Below are 26,725 nucleotides of genomic sequence, written 5' to 3'. Positions count from 1 at the left end.
ATATATATGATAAAGACTTCTGAAAATACGTTACTAATACATTAACAAACTGAGGAAGCTGCAGTTCCTCTTAACTGCTGGCTTCTACAAATCAGCTGAAGTCGTTTTAGGTAAGTAGTAGTCCACTGACCAAACCTTCTCAATGACAGTCTAACTTTACAAGCCAGGACTGGGTGTCAAATTGGCACATGTTACATGACAAATCTCTGTTCCAGATTTTCTATACTCCTGCCTATACATTTTCATAGCAAGCTGTAAAAAAAGATGAGGAATGCAAATAAGACTATTTCTTATACTGTTCCTTTAAATATATCTGCATTTCTTTTATCCTAATCTAATTCCTTAATTCTCTCTTTAATTCTGATCTGTATAATTCAGATTGTATAACTTACAGTTATCCATTGATTTTATTATCTAGCTCTCAGAAGAGCAGGTGCAGTAGTCTACGTCATAAGAAATGACCCATATGGGTGAAAAAGACAACAAGACGGAAGTTCGTTCTTCTAATAAAGACCATTAATGAATAACACTAAGCATGCGGTCAGAATTTGTCCTGAAAAACCACAGTACTGAAAAAGAATTAGGAGTGACAGAAGACAGATAGAACTGCATCTGCACAGAGAACATCACATCAAGCTGAGCAGGAATGCACCTGCAAGACTACACTTGCTACAGTTAGACATACTAACAAGCTGGAAGGTGATTACAAAAAGCAACAGAATGATTAACAAACTTAAATATAGTATGGGATTTTAAGAGTCTTAAGACATCAGAATGGCTGCACTAGCTCAAACCAAAGGTCCTTTCCTTCAAGTCTAGTACTCTGTCTCCAACCATTCCAGTAAGTGAACACCTAGGAAGGTTAGCACAGGGTAAGCACATTTGGTGTTTTTCCCTCCTGCTCCCCCCAGCTCCAAATATTTTCTGCTCTGGGAATTCCTAAGCTTGAAGAGGTTTATCTGTTTAATAAACTGTAACAGAAAACTCTTCCAAGATTTGCCCAGTTTCACCTTGAATCTCATACCCCTGTCACCACCCTATTTATTGGTTTATGTCCACTTTTGCTTCATAGCGCTCTACAGATCAGTTGAGCAAAAATGACAGGTTTTGTTCCCTAGGACACCACTATATTCATAGGAAGCTGCAATACTAATTGATATTGCTAATTTACTTATACAAGAAATAACTGTGAAAAGATCACTCTTACAGCTGTTCTTTCACATTTTTAATGCAACAAAATTTTGGAGGCTCTTTTTTTTTCCCCTCTCTTACAACAGTTCTTTGTAACAGTTCCAGCAGGAAGAAACATAGTATCTACAGAAAGACCAGCACATCAATGGATTTCTGAAAGAAAAACAAAACAAAAACAAAAAACCACACACACAACAAAACCCAAAAAACCACCAAACCTTTCCAAGGCAGAATAATCTCCCAGTCACCATTTTGGGTACATGTTTGCTTGCTGGTTTTTGAGATTTGAAACGGAGTAAAACCTTCAAGCATGTTCAGAGGAAAAAAGCCTGTATTTCTAGAATGTGTTAGGTGACTAATATATTTTCTGAACCTAATTTGTGTATTTGCCTTGAAAAGAATTGTATGGCTTACAAAAATGCACTAAAGAATGGCTTGTTGTTTATTTCATAGGGGAGTACCGCTGTGCAATGTAGCATTTCTGTGGTCCTTAGGCTTCATGGACAGCAAGTAAACAGATTTATGATATTGTTAGATTAGACTGTGGTTCTCATGAGGTGTGACAGCTGTTATTTTATAGTACTTAAGTCAGTGTGAAGTGACAGCCAGCCACCTACTGGAAATGGTACATACAGGCATAAATAGAGCGTATCCACATGATTCCTGCAGCATGTAAATGCAGTAATGTACTCATATTCCCTCTTTCAAATGCACTCTCCTTGGCACATTGAGACTGCTTATTGGGCAGCTGTGATGCTCCGAGACAAACTGCCCATTCTCCGTGCTTACCCATTCTTTATGGCACGATCCACCCTTTTTCAAATGGACAGTCTTGTTGCATTTGCAGTTTTTCCCATCCGCATCCTTTTTAATACACAGACTGGTTGAAATTACTGGTAAATCCACAGATGTGAAAATAACCACCTATGTCTTCTCCACTAAAGATCCACATGCAAAAAAAATACATTACTATCAACATAAACCAGAGGTAGTTTATGATCCACCTTCATCACAACAGAAGAAAGATGTTTTGATAGAAGCATCGCATACACAGGACATGTTTTGTAACACAGCCAAAAACATTACCTGATGCAGCACGTTAATTTGACACTGATTCAGGAGGCAGGACCTGATTGAGTAGAGTCAGAATAACCTCATGATAAGGGTGCAATGTCAGGAGCCACGAAACCTGGCCTCTCCTTATGGCTCTACCTCACATTATCTATGTAACCATGGATAACTCAGGTCAGGGCTCAAACGAATGACTGAATTATGAGCATCTGATAAGTTACTGTGGGTCTAAGCAGCAATAACTCAACGCTAACTACTTGCATTCTCATAGCCGGTGAAGGACATGTAAGTTCATCCAAATATCTTGGATCTGGGCAGACGTAAGACAGCACTTAGAAGCAGTTAATAAAACTCACCTGACAAGGGGATAACTTCTTGAAGTGCCATATGTTGCTTTTGTTAGGAGCCCATAAGTTGAAATAAATCACTGTTTTTAAGCAAGCGTAAAGCTACCCATGGAGGTCTAAGTGCTCCAGCCACTTCCTTACAGTATCTCTTACAGATCCATGTTTATTAACCATGTGTTAAAAGTTGTTTCCCGCAACACAGAAGAAATTTTGTAAGAGAAAGCTGCTACCCTGTTCAAGTTAGTCTACACATTCACCAAGGTAAGGGGTTTTTGTTTTGGTTTGGGGGAAGGGGGGTGTTTTACTTTTAAATTTCTAGGTTATTACGCAAAGTGCTGATCAGACAAATTCATTTTGCCAGGTCAATTTTTTTTTTTTTAAAAAACATTTGTAGGTTAAATTTATATCAGCAGATTTTATGTAAGATATCATCTGTCAGCACCCGTCTCACTTTATGCAAGATTCAGTATCATTTGTCCCCCACAGACAGAATAAAAGCAGAAAACCTGTACAAAACCCCACACTGTATACTTGGCTAACAGGATATGGGGAAAGACAGACAGGAGGAAATTAGGTTGCACTGAAATGGTTTGTACCATTTCAAAAAATGTCATTGGGTTGCAATATGTTTTGTATGCACAGACTAAAATGAATTGACAGGAACATGCAAAGCAAGTAGAAACACAGTAACTATAGCCATTGCCAAATGGCAAAGTAGAAGGACTGGGGTAGAGCAGAACCCCAGTCATCAAAAAGAAAAAAAAAAAGGGGGGGGGGGGGAAGGCAGCTGTAAGAAGAGGAGGAGACAATGTGTGTTTCTTGATTTTAATAACACTTCTACCAACAAGCCACAACCTCTACATTCAGCAACTAGCAGAAGCAAGCTGTATATATGCTCCATCTGCACAGGTAATTATTTATTTGTACACAAGTGATAACATCTGCACACTGATCCCAGCACTCCCTCTGCCCTGCCTCCCCACCTGTCTCCAAGTTTGAGCTACCAAGAGGCAGGTAGCAGAACCATCCACCCGAGCATGCATTAGCTGCCTGACAGGCCAAAGACCAGTATTATTTTAAAACAACTTTCATGTCACCTATTTACATATTAAAGCAGAAAGACTGAATCAAAGTCATTGTTTGGATTCATTAAGGAATTTGGGCAGAGGAGAGAGTATATTCTTCCCCAGCTGGAGCTCTGCATGCTCAGCATTATGATCATGGCATTTCCATGGGTTCCCCTACTTCAGTCAGTAGTAGAGTCTGGCGAACACTGCCCCAGGACAGGCATTTCAGCTCCACTTTATAATTTAATTGAGTTCTCTGAAGTGTTTATTGTTGCGTGGCAGAAGAGAAGCGTATGTTACTCCTGCCCTGTGGGCATAATACACAACTTTTCATTAGATCACTACCCAAAATCCTGCATATTCAAAGCTAAAAATCTTGCAAGTGCCAGGTGCTAAAGTGAAATGGATTAAAGTCAAGTGGGACCCCTCAGACAAGGCTCACTTCATCTTTCCTGTTTCACATTTAGCATATTCACTTCTGTGCCAGTGGGAGATGAAGAACAGATGATGGCAATATCATCAAGTAACCACCTAAAATGTATTCTCTCTCTCACATCTAGATAAAATTCTAGTAACAAGTGGTGCCTAACAAGACAGTTCGACATGAAACAGGAAACTAGAGTTTCAGAAAACAGCAATACAGGTATAGCCCCCGGGGTCAGCTGATGTGGACTACACAATATTCTGCACTTCTGGAGCATGTTGATGTCATCCACCCTGAACAGCAGATGTTCTGAACTCTGAAACATTACACTACCCTCCACACCCCAGGTCACACTGAGGACACCATCCTGCAGCTCATCTATATACTGCAGTACATCTGTAACATACCTGAAGTCACTCCAACACTCACATCTCCATACCCTGTCTGCCCCACAGTTCATATTATTAAAACCATGCTCCATTTTGCATTGCAGGAGATTCATGTTTTGGAAGATGAGCCACACCACCAGTGCTTACATCACCTGTGTCTTCCACAGTTCCTGGTCTTTCTCTGGAGCCAGGCCAATTCCCCACCTCCACCACACACTCCCTAGTCAGGCAGCCATACCTGGAGAAAAAGAGGGCCACACAAATGAATACTTCATCTAGGTCCTAACCAGTAATTGAAACAGAAACATTTATTTTCATCCTGACTACTTCCTCAAGAAGTCCCAGGGTAGAGGTTGCTATCCTTACGTGGTAAGGGGTGCTGTGAGGCATAAGGAGCTGCGTGAACTGTAACACCAGAGCAATCATTGCAAACATTATTTCCGCCAGTTCCTCTACATCCAGCCTGTAACTGTCTCTGCTTGCGCTTCTGGCTTCCAGATGTATGCTAGCCACAATTCTTCAGCTTCAGACTTGGGACATTACAGCCCCACAAACAAGTTAATAAAATGAGCTATTGACAGAGGTCCTCTCTACCTGAGCTCAGACAGCACTGGTTTACTGGTTTCCTCATTCTCCTCTCTCCACTCCTGTTTTTCCTTGCCAAAGTACTCCACGCAGTTAAAAAAAAGCAAACCCAGATGATCCATTTCTTTAAACATTCCTCAGCTTAGTCTCTCTTTCATCTGCAAGTCAAAAGAGCCTGTGGTGGTATTTGCAAAGCCCAAGCATGAGACCCACACAATTGGAACACCCCATGCACGGCCACTGGAGTAGACAGCTCTGAGGTCGGGCTTGCACTCCCACAGCGGCCAGACACCAGCACCACTGATCAGGATGACCGTCAGCACCCCTTCCTAGCTGTCTATGGCTGGAGAATGGGTGTCAGGCTGATCAAAGATGGGTCAGGCACCTCCCTCTTTCTCCTCACCGATACATTTGAGAAGTGTGTCGGTTTTTGCCAGCCTAGAGAAACACACAACTCGGACTCTCAACAGACCTGCAACACAAGTCAAAATAAATAAATAAAACCCCCAGCCTTCCCCCTCACCAAAACCCCCAAAACAGTGAATATATATCTGTTGATACCAGGTGTACATTCATTCCTCGGAGGTCTGTCCCAGAAGAACTGCTTGGAAAAGATGGTCCACCATCTCCAGTTAGTGTCTCAAAGTCTTGGTAGAATACTGCAGCCATCCCTAGTGACCCGAGCTCCTCCACAGCACCTTTTGGTGCAACTGCAATGACAGGAGCAACGACACAAGCAATAACATTCATTTCAGTGTTACCATAGTTCTGAAAATAAATGCTGTTGAATCAAACCCACTGCTTAACAGGGAACATGCCCCATATAAAATGTTGTTTGCCACTGTGCCTAAGCTTTGGAGTACATCACTTCAAAGCAGTTGGGTTTGGGTTTTTTTTAAACAAACTGGAATCAAGGATGAGTTCCAGCCTTAACCTAGAATTGATTCAGACTTATGCTAGGAGTGACTGACAGTCAATTGATATCACAGCTGCTAAGGGGCCTCTACAAAGCTGGTCTCTATCCAGTCCCTAAAGAAACAGGTGCCCACACTACAGAAGTCAGCAGCATAGCTGTATGAATCACTACCCAAGGGCAGACCTGTCAGGCTCACCCATGTCAGCCACCACAGCCAGATGATCCTCTGAACAGCATTTTATTCTGAAACAAGCCCCATAAGTGGCACAGTCAACATACTCTACACAAGGCTTTTGTTTCAAGTCCAACAGACACTTCTGATGCGAGTTTTCAATTTACAAATAATTAAAAAAAAACAAAACACTCTGCTCAGCATAAAAATAACACATATCTTCCATTGTCTCCAACACATTTAGTCCTCAAAATTTGGTTTTGCATTACTAATATGGCAGATTTGCTTAGGTTCCAGGGAAGACTGTTCTAATGAGGAATGGCCTGCTGAGACATACCAAAACCCAAAACTTTACCCACCACCTCTCAGAAAAAAGTCCAACCAATTCCCAACATCTCTAAAAAAAACCAAACCAGGTAAAATTAAGTCAATTTCTTTCAACCCCATGCCCTTCTCCCTGCCAACCCCACCAGCCCATTCAGGGAAAATGTAGGGGCCAAAGTGTTCCATAAAACACAAGTGCCACACAACCCACTTGAATTTAGCTTCCATCTACATCTTGAAGGAGAGAAAAAAAAAAAAAAAGACGACATCACACGAACAAGTTTCACACATTTAATGTAATGGCACCCTAATTAAGTTTACAGTACTTTCATCTCCACTAGATACTGCGTTTCAAAAGTATAATGGAAAAAACAAACATAAAAAAACACTATTTTTTTTGTAAAGTTTTAGAAACTCAACCATATGGAGTTACATATGCATAAATGCCTTTCAAAAAATACTTAAGAATTGTATTTTTCACCCTCACACAACAAAAAATTAGGTTTTCCTGGGTCTTTTCACAAGATATGGAGATCAAAGATGGCACTTAAGAAACTTCTGAAGTAGGGGGGTGTCATAAGGTTATATCAGGACTTCCGCTGGAGAGCCTGCCATGAAGCAAACACTAAAAATAGGAAAAGAATATGCAAGAGCTCTGAAGAAGTGAGAAGCACATGTTTTGCAAGCTTGTGTTCTGATAGCCATGGAACTGAAGACTGCTGGCTGAGGAAAGCCTGCCTGAATTTCTTCAGCTAAAGTCTATTCAAAGCATAGCCATCACAGGAAGTCATATGGATAGCAATACACAAGACTCTTCGGTACTAATGATGAGCTCTCCTTTGGATTTCACCTCGGATCAACAACCAAAACAAGCAGAAAGGTCACTTGGAGAAGCCATAGGAAAAATAGAAGTATTTGTTGGTTTTCCTATGACAAGTAATTAAGAGAACTAATATGGAATCAGATCAAAATAGACTAGGCAGAAGTCTTTTTAAGGTACTATCAGCTAGAAAACTAGCAATCCTACCGTTTCATTAGGTTTCACACTTTGACTTTGAAGAGTTAAGGAAAACAAGTACACTTTGTATGAATAACATTTGGAGCATCCTTAAAGAGGAGAAGCTAACCTAGGAGCAGCCAAGGACCCTTGATTTTCACCTAAAAGCTTAGCCTGAAAGATGGTGACCTCACACAGTCACTTAAAACAGTCTTAAATTTTGGGGGTGGCTGTGTTTCCTACAATTTAGTGATCATTTTAGCTATTATTCCTGTAATTCAGGATTAGGGAATGGACCCATGTTCATAACTGGAGAAAACTACCTTTGGAGAAGGCAGTGGTTTGGTTCTAGTAGGAACTTTAAATATTCCTTCTCCCACTCTTAAGAACTACTCATTCTGCTGTTTCCACATTTTTTTTTTAATTAAGAAAATATTCACTAGACTAAGAAAGGCATTAAAATTTTACCTTTGCATCCTGCTTCTAGAGTTGGCTCCCATCTCTAAGTTCCAGCAGTCACCATCCCTAAAGGACATTCACTAATACTCTTATATTTAATACTAAAGGCCACATCCTTCCAAAGTCTTCTCAGTGTGAACAACTCTCCTCAAATGCATACAGAAATGACCTCTAAAAATACCTTGATATCTGTGAAAGTAATTAAGAACTTTAAGTTCATAATTTGTTCACTTAGATGCCCATAAGATATGAATCAGATAATTTGATTCATACACAGGACTGATGGAGTATGTTAAAGAAAAAATGCAGAAGTCTACATGAATTACAACTTTTGCTGAATCATATATTAATTATACAGAAGAAACTAAAAATCTCTAAACAGAAAAAGGGTAGAAATAACAAACACACTCACTCCAGCACTTTTCCTACTGTAAGAATATTGCACATTCCAATAATGTTGCACAAATTACTGGCTTTTGATAAAGACCATATATGAGGTATTAGTCTATTAATAAATAAAGAACATGGAAAAGGAAAAGCACTTAATATAATGCAACAATCCATTCCAAGTATTTAGAGAACAAAAACTGAACAAGCAATAATACGTACGCTTGAGGGGAAGGTTAAAGTTACTCAGCAAATAGGCAGCTTTCAACATCCACCCGAGAAGCTAAGGGTTAAATCTCTTCTGATACAGGTTTTAAGAATTCAAAGCCTATTTAAAACACTGCTGTTTAAAATGCTCATTTTGCTCATGCAATCAATCTGAAAGGTAAATTCTTATCTCAATTCTGAAGGGACAGCAATATGTGGGTGGTGCCAGTCATCTTACTAAGGGGAACCAATTTAATATACTAAACCTGTATTACTAGTTAAGAAATAAAACAAAACTTTTGGCTTGACATCAGTTAAAATAGTCAGGGGTTTTGTTGTGGGTTGGTTTTTTTCTTTTTTTAGTTTTAAATAGTTTAGACTGGTTACAGATTTCCATGGTGCTGAAATTGATACCCATTAGTACTGTCCTAATTGGCAGATTCCAGCACCACAAGGCATTAGACGAATACAACAATTGTAATTTTCAGTTTTACTCTGTGTTTATGCTAAGAATTTACCTTTCAAATCACAACGCTGAAAAATTCCTGCTGACGGGTAATAAATCTGTCAATCTAAACACAATCTATCTATTTTTTATTTAGGCCCTTCCAGAAACACTAGGAATCCACAGGCAAGCTTATCTTGTTTAAGCTCACAAGAGCACAGAGGAGTACTTAAGTTCAATAAACTGAGCTAAGGAAACTACATCGCACACGTGGTAATATAATAAGCATAAAACAAGAGTGTTTTCGGTATGTTCTTCCAAACCTCGTTAAAGAGATATTTGTATTCTGGAAGAAGAAAAAAAAAAAAAAAAGACCTTGCATGCACACAAGCTTACATACATGAATATCCCTTAAATAAGTCAAGGGTTATTCAAATCCCAAGATCTCTACAGGCCAATGAAAGGCTATTCAGAAATAGAATTAATTCCAACATCACTCTCCTAGGTGAAGCACAATCTTAACATATTCCTTCTTGTTATTTTCCAACTTTAAAAAGTGTTTTATGATTAATATATTTGCAATGCTGGACAGAGTAACAAAGATCCAGGTGAGTCATATTTCTGATGGTAGTTTGCGTAAATTATCCAATTTGCACAATAAGTCTGTATGAGGTAAAAACTGCAAGTGAAAACTTGGAAAGATGTGATAAAAAAAAGCAGCACTTCAAAATTAAAGTTTCTCCTCTGCTGCAATCCATGCACCAGTAACTCAAACAGTCCTGACTTGGCATATATGAAAAAATTATATTACATTTCTCAAATTAAAAATATATATCTTGTGTTGAAGTTCAGATTTATGGAAAGTGTTTACTAAACTGAAATACACAATTTCTTCTGTCACATGAGATTATTTCTCTCCCATTCTAAGTAGTTACTGAGACATCTACTTCCCAAATGCATGTTGTTTCTATTCTGAAGATTAGGTTTCATCTACAATTTCTTTATAGCAGTTAAGTGGTTTTTAGAGCAAACCGTTCAAAGAATTTTTTCCGTATTAGCACAAAACCAAGAAAGATTATGAAGATGTTGAAAGAAGAAGAAAAGAGATGAAAAGAAAGGAAACATTATTGCCCAGAACAGTCTGTGTATGTGGTAACCATGTTTCCTCGTCTCTGAGTGACAGTCCTACAGTGCTTGCTGGATCCATGAAATCTGGTATCAGTTCGCACTGCATGCCGGTGTGCATTTTCAAAGTCACTAAACGAAAACATTTTTTCCATATTTTCAAACACATCATCAAACAGTCCACCTCCAAAGGAGAACTCTTGGAAAGAACGCCTTTGCCGATTGTGAGCTTCCCGATGACTTCGGAAGTGATTTTCAAAGTGCTTTTTGGACCGTGAGTTTTGACTAAAGAGGTCAAAGTCTTTGAACAGATCATCAAAGTTGAAATTAAATGACTGATGGAACGGGCTTCCATTATTTCCTTGTCCTCCATGACGGCCAAACTGATCATATTCTCTTCGTTTATTCTCATCTGATAATGTTTCATATGCTATTTCCGTTTAAAAAAAAAGTTTTAAAAGTTTATTTACATTCGCATTTAAAAAAAAAACCCAAACAACAAAAGAAAACCATACACAAAGAACAGCTTTCTCCCACTCCCTCAACAGAACAAATTTCAAGCAAGACTTTCATTCAGTATGCAAGCCCAACCAAGCTCAACATTTGTTTAACTTTTTCCAATCCAAAATAAGCTGTTTCAAAACAAATATTTATTTATAATAATAAATATAGCTATACTATGAGGACAGATTATATCCTCAAAATTTTAAATTCACATAATACAACATAGCTTAACTAGCAATAAAGATTAGTGTTTATATTTGAAAGAAAATAGCAATGACATATGGTGATCAGAAAGACTGGAGGACAGAGGATGAGTTAGGAGCACTACCTAACAAAATGAACTGCCTACTGCATTCCTATCACAGTAACACAGTGCAGTGTCTGCAAAACTACTTGCCAGCCAGCAGGTTCTAGCTAGACTGCAGTTACAACTAAGCAACAAGATAAACATCAAGAACATAAAGGGAATTAGTTTCCCCTGTGTCCAAGTTCTTGGTTTTTCAAAAGTTCAACAATAAATCTAGATTTTGTGACTGGATATATCTGAAATGAAATTAGGTTTCCATCTGATCTTTGGTCTACAACTACAGCTACTGGTGTTCCAAGGCAGAAACTCTGACAGATAATATACCTATTCTGAAACATTAAGTATTTTAAACGCTTCCATTTTCTTATCTGTCAAAGGCTTGCAACTATTCTATATACTTCAACACTTACTTAAGAGTTCCCAATTCCTCCTGCAATAGGTGCTAACAACTACAGTAAGTATCTAACAAGACTGTCCCTCCCTTTCACTATATTAATGACTACCTTTCTTTCAAAAGAATTTTTCTGCAGACAAGAAGGTAAAACCCAGAAATCTCTTGCTAGCTTAGTTAGAACTACACAGATGGATGCTATAATAGAGTCTATGGGGATCAGAAGTGGGAACACCTGATTTTTCAGCAAGCCTTTTTCTATTCTTGATTATCCACTTCCACGATTATATTTTATCACAAAACACTTATGAATGGTGTATTCCTAGGACCACAGGGTAACTCGGGTTGGAAGTGACCTCAGAAGGTCTCTACTGTAACCTCCTCCTCAAAGCAGGGTCAGTTATGAGATCAGACTAGGTTATTCAGGGCTTTATCCACTCATTCCTGAAGAATCTCCAAGGTTGGAGACCTCACAACCTCTCTAAGCAACCTGTTCCAACACCGGCCTATCCTCAAGATGAAGAAGTTTTTCCTTATAACCACTCTGAACCTCTTGTACCCCCACCACGAACCACTTTGCTGTGTTTTTTTGATAATCTCCCCATAGTTACTGGAAGGTTGCTGTTAGGTCCCCCTGAAGCCCTAGTAATCCTGAGCTGGATCTTACTAGACAGATCAAAAGATAAGAATTAACCTCCTAGGGCTAAAGTTGTCCTACTGCCAAGTATGTTTTTGTGACAAGAGGTATAAGCCAAAAAGCCTAATAAGCAGGAATGCATAAACTGTGTAAAAGGCCTGCCTACGTACAAGGACACAGAAACAAGCCAGATACTGATATTGGACATTTGACACACAGGAACAGAATTAAGAAAAAAATCTTTTTACCTCTTACTCAGCAAAAACAGAGCACACCTAAGTAACCACATCTGCTCACAGATATAAGCCATGTATTAAATTATTAAGACTAAGGTTAGCATATATTACCTTCAGCAATTTCTCTAAATTTTGCTTCTGCACCAGGACTCTTATTTTTGTCTGGGTGGTATTTCATAGCCAGCTTGTGAAACGCCTTCTTGATCTGGCGGTCAGATGCATTTTTTGGTACTCCTAAGATATCATAATAGCTCTCTGTAGCCAGTATTAATTCAGTTATCATTAAAATGCAGAGAGCAAATGTGAAGACAGATTGCGTAGTTGCCATTTCTCTGGTTCCTAGAAAGAAGAAGAAATATACTTGAAGAACAAGTTATTTTAGTTTCTGCAACAACTTAAAGGTACAGCTATAAGCTGGAAGAGGAAGACCTGTGCATTTCAGGAATCACTCAGTGACAGACGTGCATGTCAAACTCCATTCCCCTAGTTTCATAATCACAGAATATGTAAATGAAAACACTGTGAATTCACATTTCACATGCATCACAAGCACACTTCAGTGTATCCTTAACCATACATTCTCCTACAGAGCTGTTAAGTACACATACAATATGTTTCACTGTATCAAACAGTTCATGCTGGCATACCTTAACTAGCTTTAAACCAACCCTTGAGTTCTAGGACCATAAACACAGCAGCTCTAAATTAAAGCAGAGGTTGCAAAAACCCACTCAGTACTGGCGTCCTGGTTTCAGCTGGAATAAAGTTAACTTCCTTCTTAGTAGCTGGTATAAGGCTGTGTTTTAGATTTAGGATGAGGCTAATGTTGATAACACACTGATATTTTAGTACAAACACTGCTTAGGAAGAACTAAGTCAGGGACTTTTCAGCTTCTCACACTGCCCTACCAGCAGAGGCTGTGAGTACACAAGAAGCTGGGAGGGGACACAGCCAGGACAGATGACCCAAACAAACCAAGGGCGTATTCCATACGATATGACATCATGCCCAGTATAGAAACTAGAGGGGAGTTCCTGGGGGGCACCACAGCTTGGGGATTAGCTGGGCATCAGTCAGCAGGTGGCGAACAACTGTACCATGCACCACTTTTGTATATTCAATTATTATTATTATTTTCCCTTCCTTTTCTGTCCTATTAAACTGCCTTTACCGCAACCTATGAGTTTTACTTCCCCCTCCTGCCACCCCCAATTATCTCCCCCATCCCACTGGGCAGGGTGGGGGGCAGGCAGGGAGGAACAAGCAAGCAGCTGCATGGTGCTTAATTGCCAGCTGGGGTTAAACCACAACAAGTGGAAGACCAATTCACTGATTAGCTCATGCAACAGTAAGAGCCTGAAAACACAACTGGCCTAGAGATCAACTGCGAGGTGCTGGAAGACTGTTAGACACTCATGCTCACCTTCAGAAGGTCATTTAACTGACCTAAGAACATGATAAAGAGTAAACCACTCAGAGTACCGAGTTCAGTCAAGTAGAGCACATTTTTCTTTACTTTACAGTGGGCTGGGCTTAGCTTACTTTCATATTAAATTGTACTATAAATAAAGTATGTTTGATATCAAAGAATTCATCTGATAAATACCACTGCGTATAAAGGTTTACCCATGAAACTCTCAATGTCTGAGCTGAACTCAAAAAAGAAGTCTTCTATACAAGACAAGCAGCTTCAATAATAATTAAAAGTTTAACTCTTTTTCAGCAATGTGTTTGACAAAAAGTTACATTTTAAAACAAACTGATGCTAGAACTCAGGGAAAAAGCTGTGGCATAAGTAAGTCATAAGAAAAAATCAGTTCCACGTAGCCACATGATCTTTCATGATTTTTTGTGAAGGACAGGGTGAGCTCTTCCTACCAGGAGAGGAGATCAAATGATTTTTCCTAGGCCTGTGCATTATATTTAAAACACAGAGTACAGAAACATGCCTGTTCAAAGACAGAATGCTGGCTGTCACCTAACCAGCACAATGCACAACAAGGCCCTGAACATGTCAGAAGTAACATGTCCCCCTCACCAGATTACACTGATTTGAGCGTACCTTAAGTACAACTCAGAGTTGAACAGTATTACTTGCCTGAAAGTTCAATAAACTAACCTCACAGTCTGAGTACCATTAAAGTTAGAATACTTTTAGATGGTGTGTGGCCCAAACACTGGTCATGCAGAGTTCAAAACCTTTGAATATCAAGTACATAAGACAATCAAGACTTTAATAGGAAGCCCATACCCTCTAGAGAAAATTAACACCCAAACACCAAAAATGGAAATAAATACAGTTTCTAACAGGTAAGTTGGGGGCTAAAATGAATGCTGTGAGGCAAGAGCAAAAAGCTCTAAGATTAACATACCCATGCCCTCTTAAGCATTTATTTGGCTAGCAGCCTGCATGATATCAAGTGTTAAGGAGCAGCAGTTGAAACAAATTGTATTTTGATCAGTGTACTTAGATACTAAACAGACAGTTCTTTTCAATATTCTTCATGCATGATACCAGACGTATTTTTTGTACCAGCCTTTCCAAGGCTTTTCCACTTATTTTATCTCACCACTTCACTAAACTGAAACTTTGCCACTTGGGCACTAAGAGCTACACACATGTACATCCTTCCACACTTTTGGGGCTTTCTTCCTGTTTGTGCTTTACAGATACAGATTTACATCTTCATCTCACATGTGAGATTGTTTTTATTTTATTTCATGTCCCCACACCTGCATCGTGCTTGTATAATCACCTGTTGCATTCTCTTAAGGCTAGCCTCCCTTCTTCTACTATTAAACACAAAAAGAGCCAAAAAGAGCAGTTTAAGTCCTTCATTAAGAGCCAAATCCTCTTTTATAACTCCCAAGCTCATCACAGCCCGAGAACATGAAGTCACTCCTTTAAAGTCTTCTGCTCTGCCTAACCATCTCAACTTCTATTATTCCTGATAATGAATTACACCTAAGTTTTCCTTTTTCTACAGTTTTACATTAGGATTTCTGTAATACAGTTCTATGCTATACTGCCCCTAGTTTTATCTGGATTTCTAAAGCATATTTAAAAAAAAAAAAGAGAAATCAGTACTTAAGTTTCACTATATTTTAAATAGATTTAATGCTGCCCTTGAACAACTCAATGAAACTCAAATACAAGAATAAAATGAAACGTAAATGAAAATCAAACAGAAATGAAACTCCAGTATAAGCAGCATTTTAAACTTATAAGGTTACCACAAAGACATAGTAAGTCTTATATTTAGACACCATCATCAATTATTCAATTTACTTTTTAGAAAATACCTATTTTATATGCTGTCAGCATCTTAGTGTTGCTAGTTAACTAAGATGTTAAATGCCTGACCTCCGCCCTGCCATCCCTAACTATTTTTACAATCCCTTTCAAAATAAAGTCTTTTAAACACTTATTCTGCTTATGTCTCTTCTCCCTCAGTTTCTCAATTGAAAAGGGACAGATAAGTTTCACTTTCCAGGCTATGCACAGTAGTTACTTAAAACACATTCCAGAATTTAAGTGTACTTCTGTGTACTTCTTGACAGCAAGCTCATGCCACAAAACAGTCTCTCCTAACAATTATGAAGAACCACATTTTATTTAGGTACATCTAGCAGTAAAGTTAGAGATTTTATTAACACAGATTATTTTATTTAACTCTGTTGGATAAGTAGTTACAGATCTCAACTACTATTCAGCTTGGTATAAGAAGTATACTGCCTGATGTTTATGAAAAGTATTACAGAGGTGATAACACTCAATCAGTTCTTTATCAGTTTATTAACATTTATCAATAGCTGCATGATGAAATGATGTTTAAGAATGATGCACCTGGAATAAAATCTGTCACGTACAGAAAATAAGGAGCTACTTCCATCTTGCAATGCCAATGCCCTATTCCATCCCTCTTTGAAAGTAATTACCAAAGATCTTAGGTTAATGCTTATATTCACAAAATCTCACATACTCAGAAAATCCACAGCCATCACTACTGCTCTGGTTACAGGAAGTGCGATGCACTATCCAGTGGAATCCTGATGTCATATAGTTATTTTTGCAAACGACTTATTAGTAGTAAGAAAGTTACCAAAGTCCTCCATTGGTTCTCATATCACGACTAACCCGATGAGTAAGCAAGTCTCCTAGTCCACTGCTAGCTACAGGAAAGTCTGTCAAACTCCGGGGCTTGTACTTTCCTTGGCCTTTCCTATACTGACCGGAAAGCCAAATCTAGAAGGCGGCTCCTGAATCTTGCTCTGGAGAACGGGGAAACGAAACAGAGCCTCCCCTGGCATCATCCGCCCTAGCCAGACCCCTAATGAACCTCGCTAGAGCCGTACCAGATCATACCAGCGACACTAAGCGACACTGTCCCACCTCCAAGTCGGCCAGGCTTGGGAAAGACCACAACAGATGGGCCTAGCGAGAAGCGAGAGCCCAGAGAAGCTCAAGGGCCAAATAAATCCACCAGGCCGAGTCCCAGCGCCGCACACACCACCCCCCCCTTACCCCACACCGTCCCCACCCCCCGTCCCCCAGTCCCCTTAACCCCTCCGGCCCCTCCGCGTCCTCCTTCCCTCCAGCTACCTCAGCACCCCCTCCGCCTTCCCCAAGCCCTTCCACAGCGGCCCAGGCCCTTCGCTGCCGCCCCTCTCGCCGTCGGGGGAAGGCCCGGTCCCCGCCGCGCCTCTCACCTCAGCCCTCGCTCGCCGCCGCCAGCACAGAGGCCGCTGCCCCTCAGCGCCCCGCGCGCCGCTCGCCGCTCCCGCCCCACCGCCGCCGGCGCTCGCGCAGACCTTCCCCTTCCCCAAGACCGCGATTCCTACACGAAGCGCTGCGCCATTGGCCGCTCAGCCCCACGTGACACGGGGCGAGGCAGGTGGATGGCCAGTACTACTGCAACAGCCGCCGCCGCCGCTGGGCGGGGCTTTTCAACCCTGACGCGAGGGGTGGGGGGAGGAGACCGTTGTCCCCGTGACTGCCGCCCCCGCGCCCCCGCTGCCGCTGCGCGGATGGTTCCGCCCCGCGCCCGGGTCGCCCCGCTCCGCCATGCCGCGGTACTGCGCCGCGTCCTGCTGCAAGAACCGAGGGGGCCAAAGCGCCAGGGACCAGCGCAAGCTGAGCTTCTACCCGTGAGTGGCCGGCGGGGGGCGGTGAGGGCCGAGGGTCTGGGTAAGGGCTGCGGGCCCTGGGGATGGCGAACGCCGAAGGGGCCGGCCCCGAGCGAGGGGAGGCCCGCCGCGGCCCCTCAGGAGCCGGAGGAGGGGGGGTAAATGGCCGAGGGAATAACTGCAGGGGCTGGTAGTCGCCTTTGAACCCTGCCGGGTCCCGAGAGGCTGGAGGGAAATAACGCTCTCATCTCTGGGGGAGAGGGGAAGGGGAAAGGTTCGACAGGCTGAGTATTTAATCACACACACCCCGCCAAGGCGAGCGGTACTCGCGTGGGGGGGAGAGGTGCAGCAGCGTCGAAGGGCTCTCGAATAGGTGCACCGCATTCACGAAGCAAAAACCGGAGAGGTTCGGCTAAGGAATGAAATTTGCGCTTGTAATCGTGAGGTTGTTTAGCTGTTGGAGCCAAGCGGCCCCGGTTACCCCAGTTTTCACCCGCCTGGCAGCCTTTGGGGCAGGGGTGTTTCAGCAGGGCAGGCTTTACTGCAGGCTGGGACTTAATGGTGAAGGAGACGAGCATCTTGTGTCTGACAGCTTGCAGGCTAAGCGAAGGGTCTGGCAGAGTAGGACAGTAAGCATATATTGATTCTTTACAATTAAATATTCCCACTAGAATTATTATCTTGCCTACGCTGCCAACAGAGGCATTACTGGTTTGTTTGGAGGCAGCTGAGCTAGCTGGAAGCTAACTAGCTCGGTTGCCAAAAAATCAGTTTATTGTCGCTGCATGGTACTGTCCGGCCACCTGATGGATTGGTCGCCATCCCAGCCTGCAGTAACCTCTGTACTGTGGCGGTTACATGGCTGTTGACTCCCAGAATGGTGAGTGTTTCTCAACCCTGAGAGGAGCACAGTGCAGGTAACTAAATATTAATCTATTTCCGTTGAATAAAGGTATGATAAGCATTTGTCAACAGAAGGAATTTTGTAGCATTTAAGACAAATTTGAAGAATAAATTCCTACAGCTAGTCTCAAAGTCTGTTTGGGCAAAATTTATACCTCTAAGTTTTGTTTCAGTTGCTGAGTAGTCATTGTTATTCCAAGATCAGCGAGACTATGTAGGAAGACTGCTTTGAAAGGGAATTTAGTTTAAATTGAAGGAAAGCTCTTTTTCCTGGCACGTCTCTAATACATGATTCGTCATAAAACAATCATGAAAATGAGGGGAAATAAATTATTTATATTGCTTTAGAGAATGTGAGTGCTACATGGATGATCAAAACAAGTTTTGAGTGCTGATACATATTTAGATTCAAATGTATGGCGTCAGTATAAAGATGATTGCAAAAACACAGCTGTTGTATCTAGCCATTGAATTGTGCTGCTTTATGAGTATCATGGGCCTGTAGAAAGGGTGCTGAGATTTGGTTTATAGAGATCTCTTGCCCTACATTAGCAGCTACTACTGATAGGAATTGCAAGTTTTATTCCCTTGCCTCTTACCACCCCAAAGTCCTCTGCTGCTCTGTGGTTTTGGGTCTGAGCCCCTTCTGAACTTTTTAACTGTGACCTAATCTCAGCAGGCCTAACTGCCCTTCTTTATTTTATTTCTTCACCTGCCTTACTTGTGCAGTGGTGGCAGTTGCTGAATAAATTCTGTCCATTCATCTTTCCTTTTTCCTTTTTTTGTGTCCTGTTTACACCAGAGAACAGGTTCCCTTGATAAGCAAGGGCATATTGAAGCAGGAGCAGGTTTTGGCAAAGTTGCCCTTAAGATAACGTAATAAATTTCGCTATCAGACATTGTCTCTCACTACAGATTATTCTGTTTCCCATCTGAGGCTGGCTGACTGTGGGGAAAGCAGTGAGTGCTGTGTTGCAAAGGTAACGGCAGTGGAAGCAAACGTTCTCAAGACCTTCTTGCAGAGCGTGCAACTGGTATCATAACCTTCAGTTGAAAGAAGCCATCCTCTTCCTGAGAGCCTTTTTTGGGCCTATGTAGTAACACCCCAGGCTAAGCTCTGTTACTCATGGGGCATGCTGTATAATATATGAGTATTGGGCATACACGATCTAAGTAGGCAGGATTTGAAAAGGCTGAACCTTTAACCTGTCCTTCAGAAGTTATTGCGTTCTTGCCAGCATTATTCCTTGCATTCCTGCAGATACTCAGAGCCAGATACATGAAAAGCTTGCTCTGTTTCCTTGGTAACTTGAAAATTTAAATGGCCACAAATTCAAAAGATTGGGGAAGGGGTGAAGACATGCACATTTACTCTGTGGATATCAGGTGTTTTTCTCTCAAAATCATCTTGAGTTTGCCGTTTTGGAACACTGTGGGCCTGCATAAGATAGTCGTAGCTGTGTGTGGCTTTTGGAGGAAACCTGCAGCTTCAGGGATTTGAGGGTGGGATCTAGGGTTTGCCAAGCACTAGCCTGATTGACTGGTGCCTTTCATAGCATTCAGGTGACACTCAGCACTCCAGGCCCTCTCCCCAGCTTCTGTTGTGTGAGAATACCTCACCGCAGAACCAATTTTTTTGTGCATTAACATTCCATAAACGTATGGTAATAAGCATAACCAAAAGAACTGATTGTTAATTAGAAGGAAAAAAGAGCTAAGGGAAGAGAAATGGAGTTAGGAATGCTCTGTTTAGCAAGTAAAACAAAATGGGTCTTGTAAAGAGGCTGTAGGCACTAGTTCATCTCTGGATGTTTCGTTGTCCATCATACTGCCAACAGCTAATACTTTTTACATCCTACAGTTACAATCAGGTCAGGTTTAATGACCACAAGAATCTGTCTCTTACAGTTTCATATACACAAAACCATAGATTTTTATCTTTTTTAATTATTATTGCTCACTATTCTAAGGAATATTGTTTTCTTGATAGGAGTCATTCTACAGTGCTCAGAATTCAAGTTATGGTTTATGTATCATATGTCGTTATATGCTAGAGTTAAAATAAACTTGATATGCACCAGAGAAATCTGTAAGCACATTTAAAATACCCTGATATCTGTCTGGTAAGAGATGGGAGCCAAGAGTGGTCTGAATGTTCGCGTTACCATTGCCATAACTGCTTGACTGTACATGCATCATAATGAGCCTTTAATTTCCCTTTAATTTGTGTATTGCGATTAATTAGGTAAATTACATATCTTTGCCTACTTTCTTTTAATTTAGTTCTTTCCCATGTAATTTGTCTGACCGTTTGCATATATTTTCAAAATCAATTTATTTTTTTTCTGTGAACATGTATACTCTTCATTTTCCTTTTCAATTAGGTTAGATGGTTGAAAAGTTAGTTATGGATTACATAATATTGTGTGGGCTCTCAACACTGGAAGAAGGCTTAATTGCTGAAACACAAAATACAGAAATGCTTTGCATTTGTGCGTATTTGCTTTTTGAACAAAATTTAAATCCTGCACTGGAAATAGTCACATTTCCAAATTATCTGATAATCTGAAGTATGACATATATTAATAGGTACTCTGTTAAACAAAAAGTAGTAATAAAAGGGTTTGTTCCTCGTTGTGTCTAGTAAGACAGAAAAGCCTCACAAATACTATTTCTAAAATGAGGGCCAGACGTAACTTTTTTTAAGTGAAGTCAGAGTATCTATCTCGTCTCACTTCAGTAGAACTACTTTCTGAGCAAGTGCTGCAGGATCAAACCTTTCAAAACTTCTTGCCCATGGGTTCTGAAACCCTCGGCTAGCAGAAATCAACAGAAATTCTGCTGCTGAACTCTGGAGCAAACATCCAGCTAGAAAAAATTTGGATAATTATTGGATTAACATGTAAGTGACATCCTGATTAGCATTTAATATTTAAAATTTTTAAAAAATTATTATTTTAATCTTTTTGTAAGGAAAGACTACCTTGTAAGCAATAATGAGATATTCTTTATTTAAAAAGAAGAAAGAAAGAAAAAAAATAACAGGTTTTTTGTTTGTGTTTTTGTTTGTTTTTTCAACTGCTTTAAAAAAGATTTCCACTTCATGATAAAGAGAGACTTGAGAAATGGTTGCGGAATATGAAACGAGATGCATGGACTCCAAGCAAGCACCAGCTCCTATGCAGTGATCATTTTACCCCCGACTCCCTTGATGTGCGATGGGGTATACGATACTTGAAACATACTGCTGTACCAACAATTTTCTCTTCCCCAAATGATGAGGTAATGTATTCCTATCTTTTTTTATTGTAGTACAAAGCTAACCAACTGTTGATATAATACAGGTGTTCTAATTATCTGTAATATATTTGTATTTTATTTTAAAAATAGAATTCCTGTCCATCAAAACATTTTGTCAACAGCCAGCACTGACACAAAACAAATATGTGATTCTATAGTGTAAAGGAAGAACAACTTTGACTGGAGGTTCAATATCTTTTTTAACTGGAAACTACAGAAGCATTTCCTGTAGGAAATTTCCCATAGGAAAATAAATTTCCTATGAGAATATTATGATTCTAAATATTTTTTCCTGTGCAAGTACTCTTAATTAAAATATTAATGTTCTTTTAAGGCATTTTATTAACTGTACATAAATACTGGCTTTGGAATGTGTTATTTTCAAACTACGCATTTCTCTTTCCTGTCCCTAAGCTCTCTAACACCTAAGAGCTCAGGAGTGTAGGCTGCTGAAGATATGCCACAAAGGTTATTCCATCTTTCTGTCTTTCACAGAGTTGTACTATTGGTTACATAAAAATACTGTGCTACACAGGCACCTACTCTTGATCAAAGCTATGCTAGTTCTCTTCTGGCACATAACTATCTTCCTCTGGATCATCATGTTGGAGGTGGGAGAAATGGAAGGACTGGAATTAAGGCTAAATTGCTGAAACTGAGATGTGTGGCTAATTAATTTTACAAAACAATTTATTTTTAGTCATGAAGTTCTGTCTTCTTGAATAGCTGCAAGTGTTGTCCAGACTGCTTTTGGCTCTGTAGAGTGACAAGCAATCTTGATAAATCTCTCAAATACAAAAATAGAAAATCTTGCAATGTATGGCAGTAGGAACTTAATAAATATCTTTCCTTCCAACCCCCCCGCCCCCGCTTCGATATATCCCTGAATTCCCTGTGCCGTTATTGTAACAGGGAGCCCTAGCTTTGGAACTGGACTTTGCTGCCCTGTGCTTCTGTACAATTACAGATAAACTGTGATTTCACCCCCAAGAAAAGTTGGCTTTTCCCCATCTCTTCATTCTCTTTTGTTTTGCATGTGACCATAGACCAGTCATAGTACACCTACAAAGCAGAGTTATGAAAGTAACAAACTTTTTATGTAGTAGTGTTACCAAGAACATACCAATAGCTTCTCTAAATTATTTTTGCATCAGCAATGTATACCTGGGAAATCCCAGATAGATTTATCCAGTTTGGAAAAAGAATATTCTATGCTTCCTTTCAATGTATCCATCACTTCCCTGCTATCAAAAGAAAAGAGATGCCAGTTCTATGTATCTGTGATACTGTGAACTTGCTTTCCTGGGGTCTTACTTCTCTCTCTGGCATTATTTTTTTTTAATCTCACGCTTCTGACTGCACTTTTCTAAGCATCAAGACATATCATGTCAGTGACTACCTCAACAAATCAACAATATCCATTAACTTGGCTGTTGGTTCTGTAGTTGCCCCAAACCCAAATTTTCTACATAGACTGTATATTCACGAAGACATGGGAAAGAGCTCTCCTTATTCTGGGGGAGAATCCCTAATTTGTGTGTTCCTGAGTTTATGTAGAGGAATAAGGAGCTAAGATCCCAAGCTGCCTTTCAACATTTGGCTATAAACCCTTGGTTTGGAAAACTGAGAGCGAAGAGTTGCAATATTTGCATATTGTTCTCCACTACCTTGCTTTATGTATTACAGAGCAAGCGAAGGATATCTTCCCAGAAATGCTTAATGATTCTTCAGGAAACTTTTCATATTATTTCTTCTTCTAAATAAAGAATATTTGTGTCTCAAGAACAATGTTAGTTGCCTGTGTTTCAATATCTGTAACCATTCTACATCAGTTTGCAAGGATTTTTATTTTGAAGAGTGTGAGGGCAGGGACCGATGGATGAGGAGGCTTTTCAATGAAAGTAAAGGTCTGTCTTCAAGCAGCTCTATCCTGAGAGGTGTTTTCGGTGCCTTTCCTTCAGCCTTAATGGCAGTTCTGATAGGCAAGGTTTTGGGGGACATTTTCCTAATTTATTTCATAAGAGATTCATCTAGTTAAAAGATTTACTCTGAGAAGGCCTTTTTCAGCTGCTGGTAGAACAAAGGGAAATACTTCATTCTCTCAAAATCCCTAAGACTGATGTGATGTTAAGTATCACCTTTGAAAAGATAAAGGTAACCAAATGAATTCTATTTTTGTATACATTTTTCAGTCCTTTTAAAACTGAAGTTTCATGTAAAATTGAATTACAAAGTTTAATGTATTTAGGATACTTCAGACTACTGACGTACTCCTATGAACATACACTTCGAAATTATCTTTTCTATGATCATCTGTTTTTTCAGCCCGGATTTTCCCTCCCCCCGCCCCCTTCTCCCCCCCCCCCCCCCCCAGTTTTTTTTTGCCTGGCCTATATTTAGTTAGCAAAGTTAAAGTTGCTTCTCGTTCTGGTCTTTTTGTTCTGGGCATTTTTGGTTTTGTTTTTTAGTCCACAGGCCTCACACAAGTTCTGCAGCTTGGTCTCTTCATAATCAAACCTACTAGAAAAAAATAAGACACTCACTATTAGTGTATCTTTGTTTCACTGACTGACATACTAAAAAGCTTGTTTGGATACAGATCTTAAATCTAATTATGTGGTGATGTAGTTTATGTGGACGAAGGGAAAAAAAGGTGGCTAAAAAAGGATAAGCTTCAAATTGTCCCTCTTTCAGTACCAGCTTCTGTTTGAAGTCTTGTTAAAATTGTATCCTTCTGCTAAGACTTCTATCCATCCAAAAAAAAGTTCTCCATTTTTATGAATTGCGAACTTTAGTTGTCAGGATTGAATTGCTTGTTTAAAAATCAGACTATGTGATTGTGCATGAATATGTTTCACTATTCTGCAAGCCTGTGTTCATAATCTTTTGTTGTTGTTGTTAAATTCTCTTTGGGGTAGACCACATGACTAAAAATTTGCTGTATCTTTCTAAACCAACTTTGTTGCATCTTTAATGCAAAAATCTTCTACTGTGTGTATTTAATATATATATATATATAATACAATGTTTCAAGTGGTAATAGGAGGTGCTAGCCAGTCTTTGTCAGACAGTGTAGCCACTTCTCTTCAAGTCCTTCTAAAATTATGATGACTCGTGTAGATCAGTAAAGTTCCGTAGAGTTTCAAAAAGAAAAAAAAAAAGTATTATTGCCTTTAGAGCTTTAAAATAGTATTTTAACATTTAGGACCTGAAGCAAAGTTATGGAAGATGCTTATATGAATTTTCAGGTCTCTGGTGTAATTTTTAAACAGCGCTCATCTAAATTGCTCTTTATGCAGTACCATGGTATAGAATGAGATTTGCCCAATTTTTTTATGCTCAAGTGATTTCCTAGTTACAAGGTGGTTGGTGTTGGTTTTTTTTTTCCTCCAGGAAAAAGATTCTTCTCAGAACAGCTCACAAGAGATTGAGAGAGAAGACGCAGAAGAAACAAATACAAATGTAGTGTCAGAGAAAGCACATGTATCACTTGAACCTTGTACGCCAAAGAAAAATCCTGTAGTTGCAGAAAATGTAGGTGAAAAAGCAGAAGTAGTTTGCTCAACTGCATTGAGTAAACCTTTACAAATTCAAAAACTGCAACTTCAAAATGGAGAAGACTTTCAGGCAGACAGTGTTGTTCTTGATAATTCATCTAAGCAGCATATACATCAACCTAATCCTGTTTTAATGGCAGCAGCAGTCCAAAGCATGGAATCTACCAGTGCTCATACTTCTGCAGAGGATCCAGTAGGTTGTACCGCTACAATCTTGCAATTTACTGACCCTGACTACTTGAATTCATCTCTGAAACTGAAAAATGCTTTAGGTTCAATTACTGACTATGCAATTGAAAATCCTAACTCTCATGTTGTAGGCTGCTCTGTTGAAGTACAGCCAACAAGTGAAAATGCAGTTTTACTGAGTACAGTCACACAAACGATTGAACAGTTCAGTGGAAGTGAAGAATCTGTCATTGCTATTATTGTGCCAGCCGAGAGTTCAGAAGCGCCTGAAATAGTAAATAGTTCTTTCCTGCCTATTAAGCAAGAGTTTCTTGACACAGAGGAGACAGAAACAGATCAATCTGTGTATATGAATGCATATGGTGGAAGTGAAGTATTGCAAACTGAGCATTCATACTGCAAACAAGACATAGACAGAGATCACCTTTGGCAAAAAATTTCAAAGCTCCACTCCAAAATAACTCTACTTGAAATGCAGGAGATAAAAACTTTGGGGAGACTCAGGTCCTTGGAAGCTCTCATTGGACAATTGAAGCAAGAAAACCTGCTTTCTGAAGAGAAGCTGAAGATTGTAGAAAACTGCTTTACAACACTTGAAGTGACTATGATACAGTAAAGGCTTTTGATTATTGTTCTAAAGTATCTTTTTAGCCTCTGACTGTCCTTTTGGACGAATTAACTTTTGTTTCAGTCATGGTATTTTAAATATCTAATGCAAATTGTGTGAATAGCAAATATTCTTTAAAATGTTACGTCAACCACTACCAAAGCTAGGTGGTAGAGTATTGCCTATAAAACGTGACTTGCAAGTAAGCTTTAAAAAAAAAATTAAACCTGTTAAAGTTTTGTTAAAAAGTATATGAATTGAATCAATAAAGATAAGTTAAACCTTTCTAGCTGCAGGCTCCTCTGAAACGTGCAACTCCTGCATTTGGGGCAACAGTAGAACGGACAGAATAAGCATGTAGGATGGACAATTATAAAACTGTTGTTTAAAAAAAACAAAGTGGTGTCCCAATTCTCTTTCAAATGAGTAAGGTGGTATGTAATACACATTGTCCAGTGAGGCCACAATTACTCTTTAGTCTTCTGTTCATCTAACATTTGTTCTGATTGATAGTTTTTTGTACACTTTGATCTGATTAAAATTGTTTCTGCAGTAAAAGGTGTTTCCTTTCATTTACTTCTAGAAACAAAAATTCTTCAAGACTATTGTTACAGTGAACAGGTCCATCTCTTTTTTTGGATGATTCAGCTCAAATGGAAAGAACCATCTTAAATAGTGATATTTTTGCTGGTTAGTAAAAGGGAAAGCTTGAACTACTCAGTGAGCGCTATCTGATCAGTATTGATCCTCTTACAGTCTATAGCTGGGTAATGCATATAGCCTTAATAATACACTGAAGACAACAATGCTTTGCAGAGAAAATTGCTAGTGAAAGTAGCAGAATATGGCTCATTATTCTT

General features: G+C 39.7%; 2 protein-coding genes across 8 annotated transcripts; one reads left to right on the top strand and one right to left on the bottom strand.

Moving 5' to 3' along the window:
• Positions 1-6,763: 6,763 nt before the first annotated feature.
• Positions 6,764-17,023, bottom strand: DNAJB9 (DnaJ heat shock protein family (Hsp40) member B9). 3 transcript variants are annotated; one of them, XM_052789010.1, is made up of 4 exons: positions 16,786-16,863; positions 12,829-12,936; positions 12,293-12,520; positions 6,764-10,536 (listed from the first exon to the last, which is right to left on the bottom strand). In XM_052789010.1, exons 3-4 carry the CDS (start codon positions 12,507-12,509, stop codon positions 10,106-10,108), a joined length of 648 nt encoding a protein of 215 aa, XP_052644970.1. In that variant the 5' UTR covers positions 12,510-12,520; positions 12,829-12,936; positions 16,786-16,863; the 3' UTR covers positions 6,764-10,105. The 3 variants fall into 3 exon arrangements, with proteins under 3 accessions (XP_052644970.1, XP_052644968.1, XP_052644969.1); XM_052789008.1 differs by lacking the exons at positions 12,829-12,936; positions 16,786-16,863 and adding an exon at positions 16,893-17,023; XM_052789009.1 differs by lacking the exon at positions 12,829-12,936 and having other exon boundaries at positions 16,786-16,884.
• A 157-nt stretch (positions 17,024-17,180) lies between these two features.
• Positions 17,181-26,423, top strand: THAP5 (THAP domain containing 5). 5 transcript variants are annotated; one of them, XM_052789004.1, is made up of 4 exons: positions 17,200-17,330; positions 20,956-21,114; positions 21,305-21,494; positions 24,906-26,423. In XM_052789004.1, exons 3-4 carry the CDS (start codon positions 21,351-21,353, stop codon positions 25,872-25,874), a joined length of 1,113 nt encoding a protein of 370 aa, XP_052644964.1. In that variant the 5' UTR covers positions 17,200-17,330; positions 20,956-21,114; positions 21,305-21,350; the 3' UTR covers positions 25,875-26,423. The 5 variants fall into 5 exon arrangements, with proteins under 5 accessions (XP_052644962.1, XP_052644964.1, XP_052644966.1 ...); XM_052789006.1 differs by lacking the exon at positions 20,956-21,114 and adding an exon at positions 19,128-19,192 and having other exon boundaries at positions 17,227-17,330; XM_052789005.1 differs by having other exon boundaries at positions 17,269-17,330; positions 20,953-21,114.
• The last annotated feature ends 302 nt before the right edge of the window (positions 26,424-26,725 follow it).

Source organism: Harpia harpyja, chromosome 6 (assembly GCF_026419915.1).
Source record: "Harpia harpyja isolate bHarHar1 chromosome 6, bHarHar1 primary haplotype, whole genome shotgun sequence".
Classification (NCBI taxonomy): domain Eukaryota; kingdom Metazoa; phylum Chordata; class Aves; order Accipitriformes; family Accipitridae; genus Harpia; species Harpia harpyja.
This window is presented reverse-complemented; position numbering and strand designations above follow the sequence as displayed.

Bases quoted from the DNA above. Each gene is read 5' to 3' on its own strand.
- DNAJB9 (XM_052789008.1), bottom strand. From the start codon at position 12,509: ATGGCAACTACGCAATCTGTCTTCACATTTGCTCTCTGCATTTTAATG. The intron at 10,537-12,292 runs GTAATATATGCT...AAACGGAAATAG, and splicing joins ATTTAGAGAAATTGCTGAAG to CATATGAAACATTATCAGAT.
- THAP5 (XM_052789002.1), top strand. From the start codon at position 17,248: ATGCCGCGGTACTGCGCCGCGTCCTGCTGCAAGAACCGAGGGGGCCAA. The intron at 17,331-21,304 runs GTGAGTGGCCGG...GCTTTAAAAAAG, and splicing joins CGCAAGCTGAGCTTCTACCC to ATTTCCACTTCATGATAAAG. The intron at 21,495-24,905 runs GTAATGTATTCC...TTTTTCCTCCAG, and splicing joins TCTCTTCCCCAAATGATGAG to GAAAAAGATTCTTCTCAGAA.